This window comes from Pelecanus crispus, chromosome 2 (genome assembly GCF_030463565.1).
Source record: "Pelecanus crispus isolate bPelCri1 chromosome 2, bPelCri1.pri, whole genome shotgun sequence".
NCBI classification, from domain to species: Eukaryota; Metazoa; Chordata; class Aves; order Pelecaniformes; family Pelecanidae; genus Pelecanus; species Pelecanus crispus.
The window spans coordinates 115,952,716-115,967,671 of NC_134644.1; the positions used below are offsets into that span (position 1 = coordinate 115,952,716).

Consider the following 14,956-nt stretch of genomic DNA (forward strand, 5'->3'; position numbering starts at 1 on the left):
TTGAGGGAATAGCTTAAAAGTTATAATAACAGTTTAAACAGACTATATAGAGAAAAAGTGAGAAGAGCCACCTAGATACTCACTGGAGCCATCCTCATTATAGAGCCAACTCTTTCACTTATAAAGCAAGTCAATTTTCATCACTGACATTAAAATCTTAAATGAAAGGAGATGCACTTCAGTTAGGCATTATTTGACAGTTAGCCTTATATTTACATTACCTGTCTGATTCCAAATGACACCCAGGAGACTGCTGAAATCCATCCTGATCAAAAGTGGAATATCCAACCACAGAAAGGATAACCTTTCGCATATTTGCATAGAAAAGATGGATATCATTTGTCCCCCGTGGGATATCACATACTAAAAAAGAGAGTAATAGAGCAATTCTAATAAGAACAAAACTATAATACTCAGAAATTACACAACAGATATTTAGTATATAGACCTAGTTAATAATCTGTTGGCTAAGATATCCTAGATTGTTAAAAAATTACTTACTACAAGTTCAGTTATCAGACATAAATCAACATTAACATGAGATGTAACATATAAATCTAAATACATGCCAATTTTAATTTTTTAATTAAAAGACAGACATTTTCCACCTTTATACAAATAGTACATACTAATCCGATTCTATGCCAAATTAAAGTTAAGTTTTACTTTTTTTACCCTGACAAATAAGACTAACACACTCCTAAGGCTTCACAGAGACATTCAACTTGAAAGAAGTTATTTTTCAATTACTCAGTCTATTCAATCTAACACTTCATTATTTAATTCGTTATACCTGTAAATATCCAAAAGGTCAGGAACGTAAGAGTATGATTTAAAAATAATAAAATGTTTCATCAAAATGTTTAATAATCAAGTCAAAGTTTTCTCCTTTGCTTTGAGCCATTTCGTGTTGAATAAACAGAATGAAGAAGTGAACACTTCTCACACAGAATGCATTTGATCCAACTGTTATTTCCTTTGCTGCGTAGTAGATACCAGGGGCAATTATAAATATTTGTATACAGCTTCTACAACTCAGCTACAGATAAGACAAAGCAACATCTGTTGTAGAAGTGTTTTTAGTTGGAATATACATGCATCCGGAAACTTGTTGACAAAGCTAAGTCTTGCAAAAGGATGTTTAGCAGAATGTGGGGGTTTTTTGAAGAAATAATTTATTTATTCTGTCATATATATAATGAAATTCAGTATGGAAATATGTTCTTTCTTCAAGGTGACCACTGTTTCTACTCTAAGTTTCTTTTATTCCCTCCCTCACCCCTCAACTGAATTCCATTCCATTCAGGAAATCCCAATTTTCAAATATCTCATTAAAATATTTAACTCCCACCCACAGCCTATCTCATTTTCACTAAGTTAAAACATCAAAAGGGCTAGTTCATATCATTAACATAACTTTGAATGCCAAGGCCACAGTGCACACAATTCCAGACCCAAAAACGTCAGATCCAAATCACAGCATGTGAACAGCATGATGGCACCATCTTAATCACAACAGACAGAAACAATTTTATACAAAGGCTTAGATCCTATAAAAAACATAGTGAGGTACATCATATGATACCTAGAAATGCACAAGAGATCTCGTGAAGAATACTTGATCAGAATTCCTTCCCTCCTCTTTAACAATACATCCATTTGCAGACAAGATGCTAATATGCATTGGAAGCTAACTAAATTCATTCTGATGACCCAAGTACAGACACCACAAAATGCTTCAGGCAGCTTTAGCATAAAAAGTTGCTAGATGTTAAATATCAACAACCACTGTCTCTGTTCAATTAGTAATTGAAGGATACCTTAGCAACTCAAAATATATTAGATCAGTATGTAAAAGATGTTCAGTTAGTGCAGAAAACCACATTAGTGTTAGGGAGTAACTGAATCTGGTAGCCTGACAGAGATGAGGCTGCCACAGGTCCAACCAGCAGCAAGGCTGAGCATGTGTTCCCAGTAAGCAGCCCCACACACATGCACACACACAGAGCCAGCCACACAGACAGAAACACTCAGCACTCACACAAACAGCACCAATGGCCTCATCCCATTCCCCTCTCTGGCTGATCAGGATGAAGACTCATTACTGGGAACATACATACGTACAGTGTGGATCCCTCCAGCTGCTGGCCCTGGACCACACCACACTGATGCATCAAGTGAGCAGACTGGTGAAAAACTGACACCACACTATTTCAAACACTAATGTTAGTGTGTAATTTCTTAATAGTTTTTTCAAATAGCACTGTGGATTAAGGCAATGAGGAACAGAGACCAAATCAGCCAAGGGATCCAACTTTACATTAAAAGCAATCCTTATAGCCAAGACATTCTATTATTTGAGCTTTTTTTCAGCATCATCTCTTTAACAATCTTTCATTTAAAAGGCCAAAAAGTAAAAAAAGCATTTAGATGTTGAAAAAACAACTTACTTTTCACCTAAAAGATAGCATTACAGAAAATTTAATGAAAAAAAAAAATCAGATTTCTTAATTCTAGGTACTACTATCAGCTCCTGCAAAGTATTTGACTTACAAGAACATGTAACAAAAAAACCCTGTGGATGTTCCCACTGAAAAGTCAGTGAACACTAATCTGTGTAAAATAAGATTGTACTATGCACACCAGACATCACGGGGTGACAAGAAGGTAAGTAATGAGGTGGGTGTTGGGCTCTTCTCCCAAGTAGTTAGTGATAGGACAAGAGCAAATGGCCTCAAGCTGCGCCACGGGAGGTTTAGATTGGGTATTAGGAAAAAATTCTTCACAGAAAGGGTAGTCAAGCATTGGAACAGGCTGCCCAGAGAGGTGATGGAGTCACCATCCCTGGAAGAGTTCCAAAACCAGGTAGACGTGGCACTCTGGGACATGGTTTAGTGGGCATGGGGGTTTTGGGTTGATGAATGGAATGATGATCTTAGAGGTCCTTTCCAATCTTAATGATTCCTAGTTTTTACTTTCATTATAAATAATCCAGCCACCAAGCAAGGAGGCGTGGGGTTGTTACTCTACCCTTAATTGGTTTAGTGGTGGACTTGGTAGTGTTCGGGTAATGGTTGGACTGGATGATCTTAAAGGTCTTTTCCAACCTAAACGATTGTATGATTCTATGGAAGGACTTGAAGTTTGTCATCATTGTTAAAACAAGTAAGAATAACCTAATTTACTTTTCTAAGAGCTACTCTTTCGGCACCCCTCCTTGAAGGCCTATTTGCAGTGTTATATAAGTCTGTCTCCTAGGGTTTTTTATAACAGTCTTCAGCTTAGATTTATTGATTGAGTACAGAAAGTAGTACATAAGAGGGCAAGGATCTTTTATGTCCAAGATAAATAAGTTTGAGTAACTAAAACAACTGTGATCAAACAATAAGCTATATTCATATATTCAGGAAAGTACGCTCTCAAAAAGAGACAGAAAAACTGTCAGAAGGTAGGCCTTGTTTCCTACAGAAAGAAAAAAAAATTAAGCTACCGTTACAAAAACTCTAGCAGTAAGACAACAAGAGGTAATTCAAGGATGTCTAGGCTCTAACACCGGCTTAACAACTTCAGAGCATACTCCAGAACCCAAGTACCTTATCTTCACTAGGATTTCACCTCAACCAAGATGAACAATCAACAATCTTTACTTTTCCAAGTGAAGACAATATACGATCTATCAGGAAAGAATCCGACTACCACATTTATTCAGGTGTAGTAGCCTTAAAACAATAAAATCCTTCCATATGTGAACAGAACTACTTCAAGAAATAGGGTTTTACAGTAAACTTGTTCATGACACTTACGGCATTGAACAGTTGCAGAGGGAGGGGTTTTGGTGGTTTGGGATTGGGGGGGGGCTGGGTTTTGCGTTTTTTTTAAGGACACCTTTACAATCTAATATACTGCATTCTTTTTTTAATTCTTTAATTCCTTGCTAACACAAGCAGAAGTACAAAAAAATATTAACTTAATTTGGGAAAGGAAATGTCAGCATATTTTAATGTAAGCAAAGTTGTCTGCCTCTCAATTTTCAAATAAAAGATGTATCTGTGTACAAGAAACTGAATCTTTCTCAGTTATTAATAAGGAAAATACTCTCCAAATAAATGGAGCATTTTTAATGCTATAACATTCATAGACCGGGGTTTCATCTTGCTAGGAGAAAAGTACAGTAAATTGTTTAAATAGACAGGTATTGAATGAAAGAAAGCAAGTTCCATTGTGGTGGGTTGACCCTGGCTGGATGCCAGGTGCCCACCAAAGCTGCTCTATCACTCCCCTCCTCAGCTGGACAGAGGAGAGAAAATATAATGAAAGACTCAGGGGCCGAGACAAGGACAGGAAGAGATCACTCAGCAATTACCATCATGGGCAAAACAGACTCAACTTAGGGAAATTAATTTAACTTATTACCAATACAATCAGAGTAGGATAATGAGAAAGAAAACCAAATCTTAAAAACACCTTCCCTCCACCCCTCCCTCCTTCCCTCGGCTCAACTTCACTCACGATTTTCTCTACCTCCTCCCCACCAGTGGCACAGGGGGACAGGGAACGGGGGTTACAGTCAGTTCATCACACATTGTCTCTGCCGCTCCTTCCTCCTCAGGGGGAAGACTTCTCACGCTCTTCCTCTGCTCCAGCACGGGGTCCTTCTCATGGGAGACAGTCCTCCACAAAGTGCTCCAGCATGGGTCCCTTCCATGGGATGCAGTCCTTCAGGAGCAGACTGCTCCAGCGTGGGTCCCCCACAGGGTCACAAGTCCTGCCAGCAAACCTGCTCCAGCATGGGCTCCCCTCTCTCTCTCCACAGCTCCACAGGTCCTGCCAGGGGCCTGCTCCAGCGTGGGCTTCCCACAGGGTCACAGCCTCCTTGGGGCACATCCACCTGCTCCAGCGTGGGGCCCTCCCCGGGCTGCAGGTGGATATCTGCTCCACCGTGGACCTCCATGGGCTGCAGGGGCACAGCTGCCTCACCATGGGCTGCACCAGGGGCTGCAGGGGAATCTCTGCTCCGGTGCCTGGAGCACCTCCTCCCCCTCCTTCTTCACTGATCCTGGTGTCTGCAGAGTCGTTCCTCTCACATATTCTCACTCCTCTCTCCGGCTGTGGTTGTGCAGGTTTTTTTTCCCCCTTCTTAAATACATTATCCCCACTGTGGCTGATGGGCTCGGCCTTGGCCACTGGCGGGTCTGTCTTGGAGCTGGCTGGCATTGGACATATATTGCACATAGGGGAAGCTTCCAGGAGCTTCCCACAGAAACCACCCCTGTAGCCCACCCACTACCAAAACCTTGCCATGCAAACCCAATACATCCGTCCAAACTGAGAATTTTGCTTCTATGTTTATCAAAAAGGAAATAGTGGAAAACCAACTACGATCCAAACCTAAAACTACATTTTTCCACCTGAAAACAAGTATTACATTTTTCTTTTAACAAGTCACAGGCTTACCTTCTGTCACAAGCTGTTCCCCTTGAAATTCTTCATCAAATACAATGTTTCTCAATAAGCTGTTTTCTGGTATAATGTGTTTTTCTACCTCAGGTTTATACATCATAGCTCTGTTAGAGAGATAAAGAAACAAAAGTCATTAAATTACACAAAGTATTGGAAACAACAATTTGAAAAGATTGATAAGATTGGTAAGAATCCAGCATAATTTTAACTTTATCATTTCTTGAATACACCAAGCTCAAATCTGTGACTATTCGTTTAAAACTGAAATATTTTCATAATATTAAAATGATTATAAAGAAATACCCGCTCTATTGCTGCACAGTAAAAGGAACCACTGAAATAATGGCTACCATACACTTGTCTTTCCAAGGTACTTGTTCTCTGCTCTTAGTCAGACATACCTAGATTTCTGATAAGTACATCAGGAAACCGAGTGATTTTTCAGTCACCACAGGAAGCAGAAGAATGCTATTTTGGTCACGAGTGAAAGCTTTTTGAGGGGAAAAACGGACTAGTCAATGTCAAAGTGGCAGCAGATGCCAGCCAACAGCAGGAACATGGAGCCAAGGAGCATGACTGCCAACAGGACAGAAAAGACTGGGAGGTATAGGGATATAAATAGTTCTGGGAAAAACAGTAAGCTACAGGTCAGTAAGAGGAAACCTGGCACTCAGCTAGGGTCAGAGCCATGGAAGTGGAAAGAATACCTCAGCACTACTAACTCTCAGGTCTAAGCTACTTACCAGGCTGCTGACTATGTATATTTTTGGAGTAAAGAACTTGAGCCACAAATTGGCAGACTAGGCAGATTACTCATTTCACACTCCTGCCCCTAAGTCCCAATTCATGTTCTTGTCCTAGTACACAACTACAGAATGGGGGTTGACTGCCTTGCAGTACTCAGTCATTTCAAGAAATAAGCATCTTTTTCAAATTATCAAGGGAAACATCAGAGAAGCTCCAACCAAAAAACAACCAACTAGACCACCATGTTCAAGAACCAAATGCCATGCCTGCTGACTAATAAAATCAGCAACAAATAATTTCACTCATGTTCCAATGTTCGGAGTCTGAATAAAAAAAAAGTTTCCAACACCACCTATACAGGTGCATCAAACTTCTTAAAGAGTTTTCTGTTGATCAGTAGATCAAAGCTTTTCCCTAAGAATTCCCAATCCTTTGAGAAGGATTCAATGATAATGAGCATTGCCTCAGACAAAAGAGTTCATACAAAAATCAGAAACAAGCATCTTCTAAGATATCTAAGATAAGCCAATTTTCTATCAGGAAAGTCACAAATGCAGCTATTGTATGAGCGTGTTATTCAAAGTCATACAGTTAAATTCAGCTATGTTTAATACTTTATTTGGATAACAATAAATACAATGACTTCCATAAAGTTTCAGGCAATCGCATTTAAAAGCAATAGTGAAATACTGCCATTCTGAAAATTTGCACTGAATGATGATCATCAGCACCTTAGTGCTCTGCCTACTCTTAATATTTTGCATTATCACTATATACCATACACAAGTCAGAAGGGCCACCTGTGTCATTAAAAGCAGAGTATGCCATTTTTGTGCATTTGAGTTATGCAAATTGAAATGCAGAGTAATATAGCCCCTATTTAAGCTCAGTAAGATATATTCTACAAATTTCCTTAGTGTGTTATGAGCATATGTGGATGTTATTTCTCTCAAATATATATCTACTCAAACACTGTCTTCGTCAACAGAATTCAGCAAACCAAGATGCAAATCTTGTTCAAAACTTAATACTGCTGAATTTCAGTACTACTCCTTTCATGACCCTTTTCTTTAAACATTAAAGCTACATACATATTGGAAAGAGAGATACCAAGACAGAACACAACTCTCTTCCGATATAAAAAAAGCAAAAATTTTCCCACAAAGCCAATGCGCTCAAAATCAAGAATGTAAAAAGAAAATAAACCCCTTAACTAGGATTCTAACTACAGTATGTAAACAAAAAAACAAATAAACAAACCAAACCCCCACCAAACAACCTACCAGATATAAGACTTGCTAGATCTCTCCATATCATCACTGTCTTTTGGTTTGTTCTTGCTATTTTTTGGAAGCATGTTAAAACCATACTCGTGGCAGAACAAACCTCTAGTTTTAATTTTTTATTAAACATCTGTCTCTGTTACAATAGCAAAGTACATCTTACCTACGATACTGCTGCCTAGAAACTTCATCTCCACAAAAAAAACACACTGTCGATACCAAAGTGTTTGTTTTATGGAAGTTCTTTTCCTTTTCCATTGGATTCCATGTTATAGTAATCACCTGATAAAATAAATAGACAACATACTGAGAAAAAAAAAAATCTTATTGTTAGTACTAACATTTGGAACATGAGTCAACAAATTACTGCAATACAAGTGAAACAGGGTTTAACACAAGTTAAGTGAGACTTTAATAAAGAACTAGTCAGACACATTCTCACTGATCACACAATTTAAATTAATAAAACTTGCTCAAATCAAGTATTATACTTACTTCATGTGTTCCTTCTCTTAGTACAAACTTCTCTGGAGATACCATCATCACCTCAGGATCCATAACTATTTTTGTCCGTAAGTTTGCAAAGCACAGTGCTTTAACATAGGCCGCCCGAGAACCTGTATTTCTTATGCGGAAGGAAGCCTTCCTTAATCTTGCAGGCAATAATCCATCCAGTGTTACCATGTAACTATCTGACAGTTTTTTAACATTTTCGAAGGTTATATTGCTTGTTCCTCCATACCCAGATAGTGGTATCTGAGGGGGGGGGGGGGGGGGGGAGAAAAAAAAAAATCACAAAAAAAAAAATAGTACTTCAAATGAAAGAAAGCTTCTTACTAGAACTTCTGTACAACAATGGTAAACTATATAAAGAGTTACAGAAAGGCAAATGAAAATGCTTAAAATGTGAACTGAAAAGACTGCAAGAAATAAAAAAGACTAAGTTTATTCAACCTGTTTCAAGTTTTACTGAAAATTAATTTAAGGCCTACCTATAAAACAAGACACGTTCAGATTTTTTGACCGTTTTACAGTTAAGATCTTGGGCTACTTTTACCATAGTACACAAAAATCCTTCTTCTTCCTTCACAAGCGGAAAAAGCGCATGCAAAATTGAGGCTAATGTTCAAACTATAAAATTTAGTGCCCACACAATCTTGAACAAGAGTAGAGATATGCATAGTGTATATATATATCTTGAAAAGTTTCACCTTTTCGATAGAAACAGCTATTCAGTGCTAGATGTAAAAGAATTATGAAAGACATATGTTTAAAATTATTAGAAGTTAGGTTGGGACTCTCACAGTAAACTTAATTCCTGGCTGTGATCGAATCCCCAGCTGTTTGATTTCCAGCTTTGCAAAGAAGCGAGTTATTCGAGTAGGTGTAAACATCAAGTATATGTTGGTATCTTCTTTGGGACGGATTTTGAGTTCCCAATTACTAGTTAAGCGTTCTTCTGATCCGAATATATTTTGCAGCTATAAAACAAAGACATCAGAAGTGAGTGACTACAATAGAAAAAAGATACAGTAATAAGACTTACTTCACTAGTAACCTGAAATTAACTTCTTCAAAACCTGGATTAACTCAGTTGACAATGAAACATATTTAAGGTTACAATGCTTAATATGGAGATTCAAGTTCAAGATACTTTATATTCCCACAATGACCATATTGATGCCTCTCAGTTTAGACCACAGTTTTTTGCCTTCAATCCATAATACGGTAAGGCTGAATTTAACCAGCACTACATTAATTCTCTCTCAGTTGAAGATTTTAAATATCAGATCTGAACATCTGAGGAAAAAAGGGGATATGAATGTATGCAGACTACGTAACAAAAAAACCTCTAGTTATGGTAATTCCCAAAAGCTAATTCCAGTTTTTCTTTCTTCTCTCCCTCATGTACACTGAGTCCCTTGGAGTGAGGTCTGGAATTCCTCCTGCAAGAAGTGCCATTGACCATTTACTCCACCAGATATTGACTCTGTTGTGCTATAGCAGCTTAAAGAGCTATAAATTGAACTCCAATTTGCTGCAGCACTGTTATGATTTCAGCTCTTCCTAAGGTTGCCAGTGTAGCTTAAGCTCTGCTATCATGTCCATCTTGGCAGTCTCAGAGCAAATACACAGCCTGCCAGTCACTGACATTTATAAAGGAACAACCTTTCAGGGCAAAGACATTTTATTACAAATGTATCCTGATAGTTGTCATAAACACTAGAGAGAAATTTTCATGACAGTTACCTGAAAGCAGTCTTGATCCTGGCCTCTTATCAACAGTCTTAAATGCTGCGTCACAGATGGAGAGTCATTTCTCAGAGTTAACTTCTGCTGGCTGAAAAATATGAAGTTCACTTATATTTTACAGCAAATGTAAATTAACTGCATATGTGTATTCATGGAAACAATGAAAATGGGATAGCCAATTTTAAAGTAATTTCATTAAAAAAAAATCACCTCTTGGTACAACAGAATACATTAGCTAGAAAGTTACTTCTGTATTCTCAAACTTACAGACCTTACAATATTATACACCATTACATATCAATCCTCATACAGCAAAACAACCTCAAAACATATATAAATACAGCTTTTCTGAAGTTCAAGTACTGTACTTAACAGCTTGAACTTTTAAAGCAAGCAGCAGTTGTGTCAATACAAAAATTCCTTAAAAAACCACTTTAAGACACAGTTATAATTAGATTATCCAGATCCACTTAGTTACGCGGAAACAGAGTCTTGTGAGTAGTCTGGCCCAGATTCACTGGAACAGTTGTAAGGAACTCAGTTAAGGATAACTTCTCCTTTTCATGTACTTTTCAACATGATAGTACCACAGAAGTTATGGCTATTTGGCAGCATCAGGTTGACCAAAAAGTAAATTTTTTCTCTCTGATATATCCTGGCATCGACCAGGCTTCTGGTACTCAAATCCTTCCTTGACAGAGGAAGGAAACCTCTCTGGCAAGAAGAGTGTCTGTCATTTTAACAAGTCAAAAAACAATCACAGAAGGATGTGACAAGCCCTAAAACTAGTAAAAACATAAAGGAAGAAGAAAGATCATGCAGTTATAATCAAAGAGAAGGATGGAGAGAGAGCAAAGCCTCTGCCAATTTTCAGTGGCAGACACTCTTTTGTACTCTGTTGGAACAAAAATTTTAAAAATAATTTCAGCTTCCTAAAACCAATGGTGAATCAAAACTATTTTTCAGGAGGAACAGAAAATAAAAACGTAGCAGCACGCAGGGAAGAGAAAGTGATTCCCAAACATCACACAGTCAAAACTACTATGTTAGAAATACACTATCTTAACAAAACAGAAAAATAGGAATAAATCTATCAGAAATTATTCTTGGCTACATTTTAAACAACCAGGAACATTATTAGATTCCTCAAAAAGTTCAGTATCAAAACAACAGTGGATTAGTCCCTAAAGTAATACTTACTAGAAGTCCAGAGATCTGCAAAACTTGCAGTCTTTGCATACAAAAGAAGCAAAGCATATCCAGACAGTTACAACAAGTTTCACTAAATCATGTAATACTGAAGCTGTAAACTTGAAACTAAAAAAGCTCAGACAAGAACTAGTCTGAAGGATAAAGTAATCATAATTAGGGATGAAATAGATTCTCCATCACTGAAAGTTTTAGCATTGGAACACATTAAAATTCAGATAAATTAGTTCAGGGATGTTCAACAGCCTGTGCTATTTGGGTGGTCAAATTACATTACTAGACTTGATTCTTCTAGTCTTAATGGATGAATTGAAAAACAAGCATAGAGGTTTATTTCTAACAAGACATAGGTGTCAAAAGAACCAATAGAATTTTTCCATCAACTTGCCTTAAAAATATTTTCCACTACATTTCTACTTACATAACACACTAATATTACAGTATCAGATATTATTCTAACAATAACTGAAGAGTCCTGAAGAATACAAAAAGCTCAAACAAGATCACAGTTTGTTTCCAAAAATTTGTTGCACAAAAAAAAAAAAAAAAAATTGTAATATACTGCTGCTCTCAATTGAGTCAAAAACCAGCTTAGTTTATCACCTGTGGATTATTAACATGAACTGAGACAGTAAAAGTTTTACTTCAAGTAAGTGCAATATAAAGTACTTAACATGAAATTCTATGTGAACGGCTGCCCAGCTTATACTTACGCTGATGCTCCAAGTGTTACTCCTCCCCAGGCAATGAACTGCTTGTTGGAGAGAATGGGTGGGATGTCTGAGCAGCCAGCAACTGTGGACACAGGTCTGTTTTCCTCAGACTCCACCTCCCCTTTTATCACCACTTCATACTGAGGCCCAGATGGCAGCACAAGGATTTTCAAAGTACTTTAAAAATAAATAAATAAATAAATTTAAATCCTACCACAGAACAAGACTAGCTGATGAAAACACAACATAACTGAAAAAAAATTATACATAGGCCTTTTTAAACTACCTTCTCAAGGGGAAAATAAAAAATATTTGTATTTTATGACAAAGGCCAGCCTTAGACATAGCAAGATTTAAATACTTTGGTTCGTAAATATGCATGCCACATGTACCTCAAACAGTTCATCTGAAAATGGTTCAGCTAAGTATTTCAGGACAAATTATTTTTTGCCCATGCTAACTTCTGATTATTTTGACAGACTAATTTTGGAGAGAAACAAAGTCTGGCTGTCTCTAACATTAAAGAGATGGCTTTTGAAAAACCGGTGAAATTTCACTGAAGTTTCACAAGTGTGGGATACCCAGGAGCATCAAAATTAAACTCTGATCCCTGTTAACAACAGTAGTGTTCTAAGCCACAACCCCAAGATTTTCTTCTCACTTTGTTTTGAATGAGAGCATCAGGAATACAGATTCAAATAATGAAGTAGAAAGAAATGGGCTAATACTGAATAGGAACGCTGGACTAAACTAGCAAAGAAAACAGAGAAGAAACTAGACACACACAAAAAAAAAACCCCACAACCCAGAGGAAGAATTAGGAAAAAGAAAGCGCTGCCTAATTAAGGAGGACAGAAGACAACAGAGAAATAAACCAAAAGGCTGAAGTATATAGGGAAGGAAGTGGAGATTGGAAGCATCTAACCAATGATACAGGGAACTAGAGAAAAAACAATGAGAAAAACAAAACAGAAAAAAAATACTAGAAAAAAAGGCATAGGGCAGGAATGAAATCAAGATTTTAAAGAACAGACTGAAATATTTGCTATAGCACAGACCCACTTAGAGCCAAGAATGAAACTCAAGAACCTCCACTCTAGCTGTCATTGAATTCCTATGATGCCTACTGACAGAGCCCAGCATCCCATCAGTAGGGAACATGAACTCTTGTTACTGCTTTAGTTAGTTTATTAGTCTTTTGGCAGCATTTGCAAGTGGACTGCAAAGTTCCCAACCCTACTGAGTACCTTGAGCCTGTAAAGCAAACCAGTTATGCATAAAGCCACAGGAAAGAAAAGATTAATCACTTTGCATGCCTATCCATTAGGATCATACCGTCATTAGCACAGAACTTTTCACTGTTTAATTTAATGCACTGTGTAGGCCCAGTTAAGCTAGACAGTGAAGCTGAACAGGTTTTGGACAGATTCCTTTGTCCATTCTTGCTCTACTGCAGCAAAAACTGGAAAGCACGTAACAAAAGAGGAAAAGCTGCTCTGGAGAAATGAGTCTGACCCCTGCCATTGCCAAAAAACTCTTACATGACACCAGAATGGTCACTTGAACCAATCAAATCTATTTTGCAGAATGAAGTTCAACAGGTGCTAATGTGCAAGAATATGAATGCTTGTTAAAAAAAAACAAACAAGAAAAAACCAAAACCCAAAACATTTCCCTTGTCTCAGCAGAGTGAAGAAGAGGGAAGCAACTGAAGGGGCTGCTGAAGATAAGTATTTTAAAGCTTTGCTGTACTTTAGAAACATGTACCATATAAAGGGCTTCAGGGACTTTATTTATTTACACTGAAGTCTCAGGACATCTGTTGATCTATGATGGGAAATATTAACTACTCATTAAATCATGTACAGCAAAAAAGGCAGGGAATCTATGGAACAGGTGAACTCTGGCAAAAATCTACTTTGCAGTGAATGAGGACTCTCACTAAAAAAACTGAAGTCAAAGTTTCCCTTATGGATAAAACTTTCAATTTGTTCATCACCTTAAGGTCAAAAGTAGCTCTGTTTAAAACAGGCAGCATAAAATCAGTTATGTTACCTTTCTGTAGTTGTAATGTTTTTTGGAAAAAACAGGACAGTCACTTCTCGTTCTTCTCCAGGAAGAAGGAAAAGATCTTCAGGTTCAACAGCAAAGCAGCTGTCCTGATTTGATGTCTGATGTTGGGCAAGGGGAGAAAGGGAGGGTTGGTTACTTATTTTAAGGGGTAAATATTTCTACAACATACAATACAATTTGGTTGTACATCTGTTGTACATACAGTTCAGACAATTCAAATGCACCTGGCATCCTCAGAACTCTCCCATAGCCCTGCACTAGTTAAACTCTTCTTGAAAGTTGGACACTACAGTACAAATACCTCTAAAAGAGGCATTTTAAGACATCAACTGTGTATACAACACTGAAGGGGCCACAAAGAGATTTCAAGAATTTAACAGTAAGTACAACATGGCAATGGTACGCCACTAGTGAAGCAGCACCACTAGTCTCAACGGTGGTACCAACCATTACTGGTATCAATTAGTATCCAGTATCATCACATTAATGTGGCATCTGTGATACTAGTCATGCATCCTATTTCCATGGCCTATGCTCCAAGAAATGATGGGCTCACAATCCTCAATTTTTTTTTCTTTTTAAGTGTAAAAGGGCACCAAATGCTCCCCCTGTTGACTTTGAAATGCTAGTTTCAAATGTGTCTAGTTACCTTTCAGTCTAGTACCATACTTTTCATGGATTCTCAAGAAAATTAAAGAGATCACATATCTGAAAAGATCTCACTTCATACTTGAGTTTGCAAGATGTCCACCAAAAACTAATGCAGCTTTGTTAGAATATAAAGATGCTTCCCAATGTTAATATTATCGATGCTCTAAAGGGGCTTTACTCCACTAGCTAATTAACACCTGCTGTGCAGCACAGGATTCACTAGTTTTACATATTTGTTACATACTCATTAAAATCTATTGTTAAAAATCATAAAAGTATGTTTGTTAAAACAAATATAACTGAAGCTGAGCAACTAAACTCCCATATGCTTTTTCCAATACCGTGAGCTAATCTCTTTGCTATATTTCATTCTCTTTAAAGAATCATACAATAGTTTGGCTTGAAAGGGACCTGTAAAGATCACCTAGTCCAACCACCCTGCAACGAGCAGGGACATCTTCATACCTGATCAGGTTGCTCAGAGACCCATCCAGCCTGACCCTGAGTGTTTCTAGGGATGGGGCATTTACCACCTCTCTGGGCACCTTTTCCAATGCTTCACCACCC

General features: G+C 37.6%; 1 protein-coding gene across 1 annotated transcript in view; it reads right to left on the reverse strand.

The window, feature by feature from the left end:
* The window catches only part of CEP192 (centrosomal protein 192), a 78,703-nt gene that overhangs the window by 21,533 nt on the left and 42,214 nt on the right, over positions 1 to 14,956 (reverse strand). The window contains exons 25-32 of the mRNA XM_075704851.1: positions 13,721 to 13,836; positions 11,666 to 11,842; positions 9,741 to 9,831; positions 8,795 to 8,971; positions 7,986 to 8,246; positions 7,654 to 7,772; positions 5,455 to 5,564; positions 222 to 363 (exon numbers count right to left, since the gene is read on the reverse strand). Of these exons, the coding sequence (XP_075560966.1) occupies positions 222 to 363; positions 5,455 to 5,564; positions 7,654 to 7,772; positions 7,986 to 8,246; positions 8,795 to 8,971; positions 9,741 to 9,831; positions 11,666 to 11,842; positions 13,721 to 13,836 (1,193 nt within the window). The remainder of the gene's footprint in view (positions 1 to 221; positions 364 to 5,454; positions 5,565 to 7,653; positions 7,773 to 7,985; positions 8,247 to 8,794; positions 8,972 to 9,740; positions 9,832 to 11,665; positions 11,843 to 13,720; positions 13,837 to 14,956) is intronic.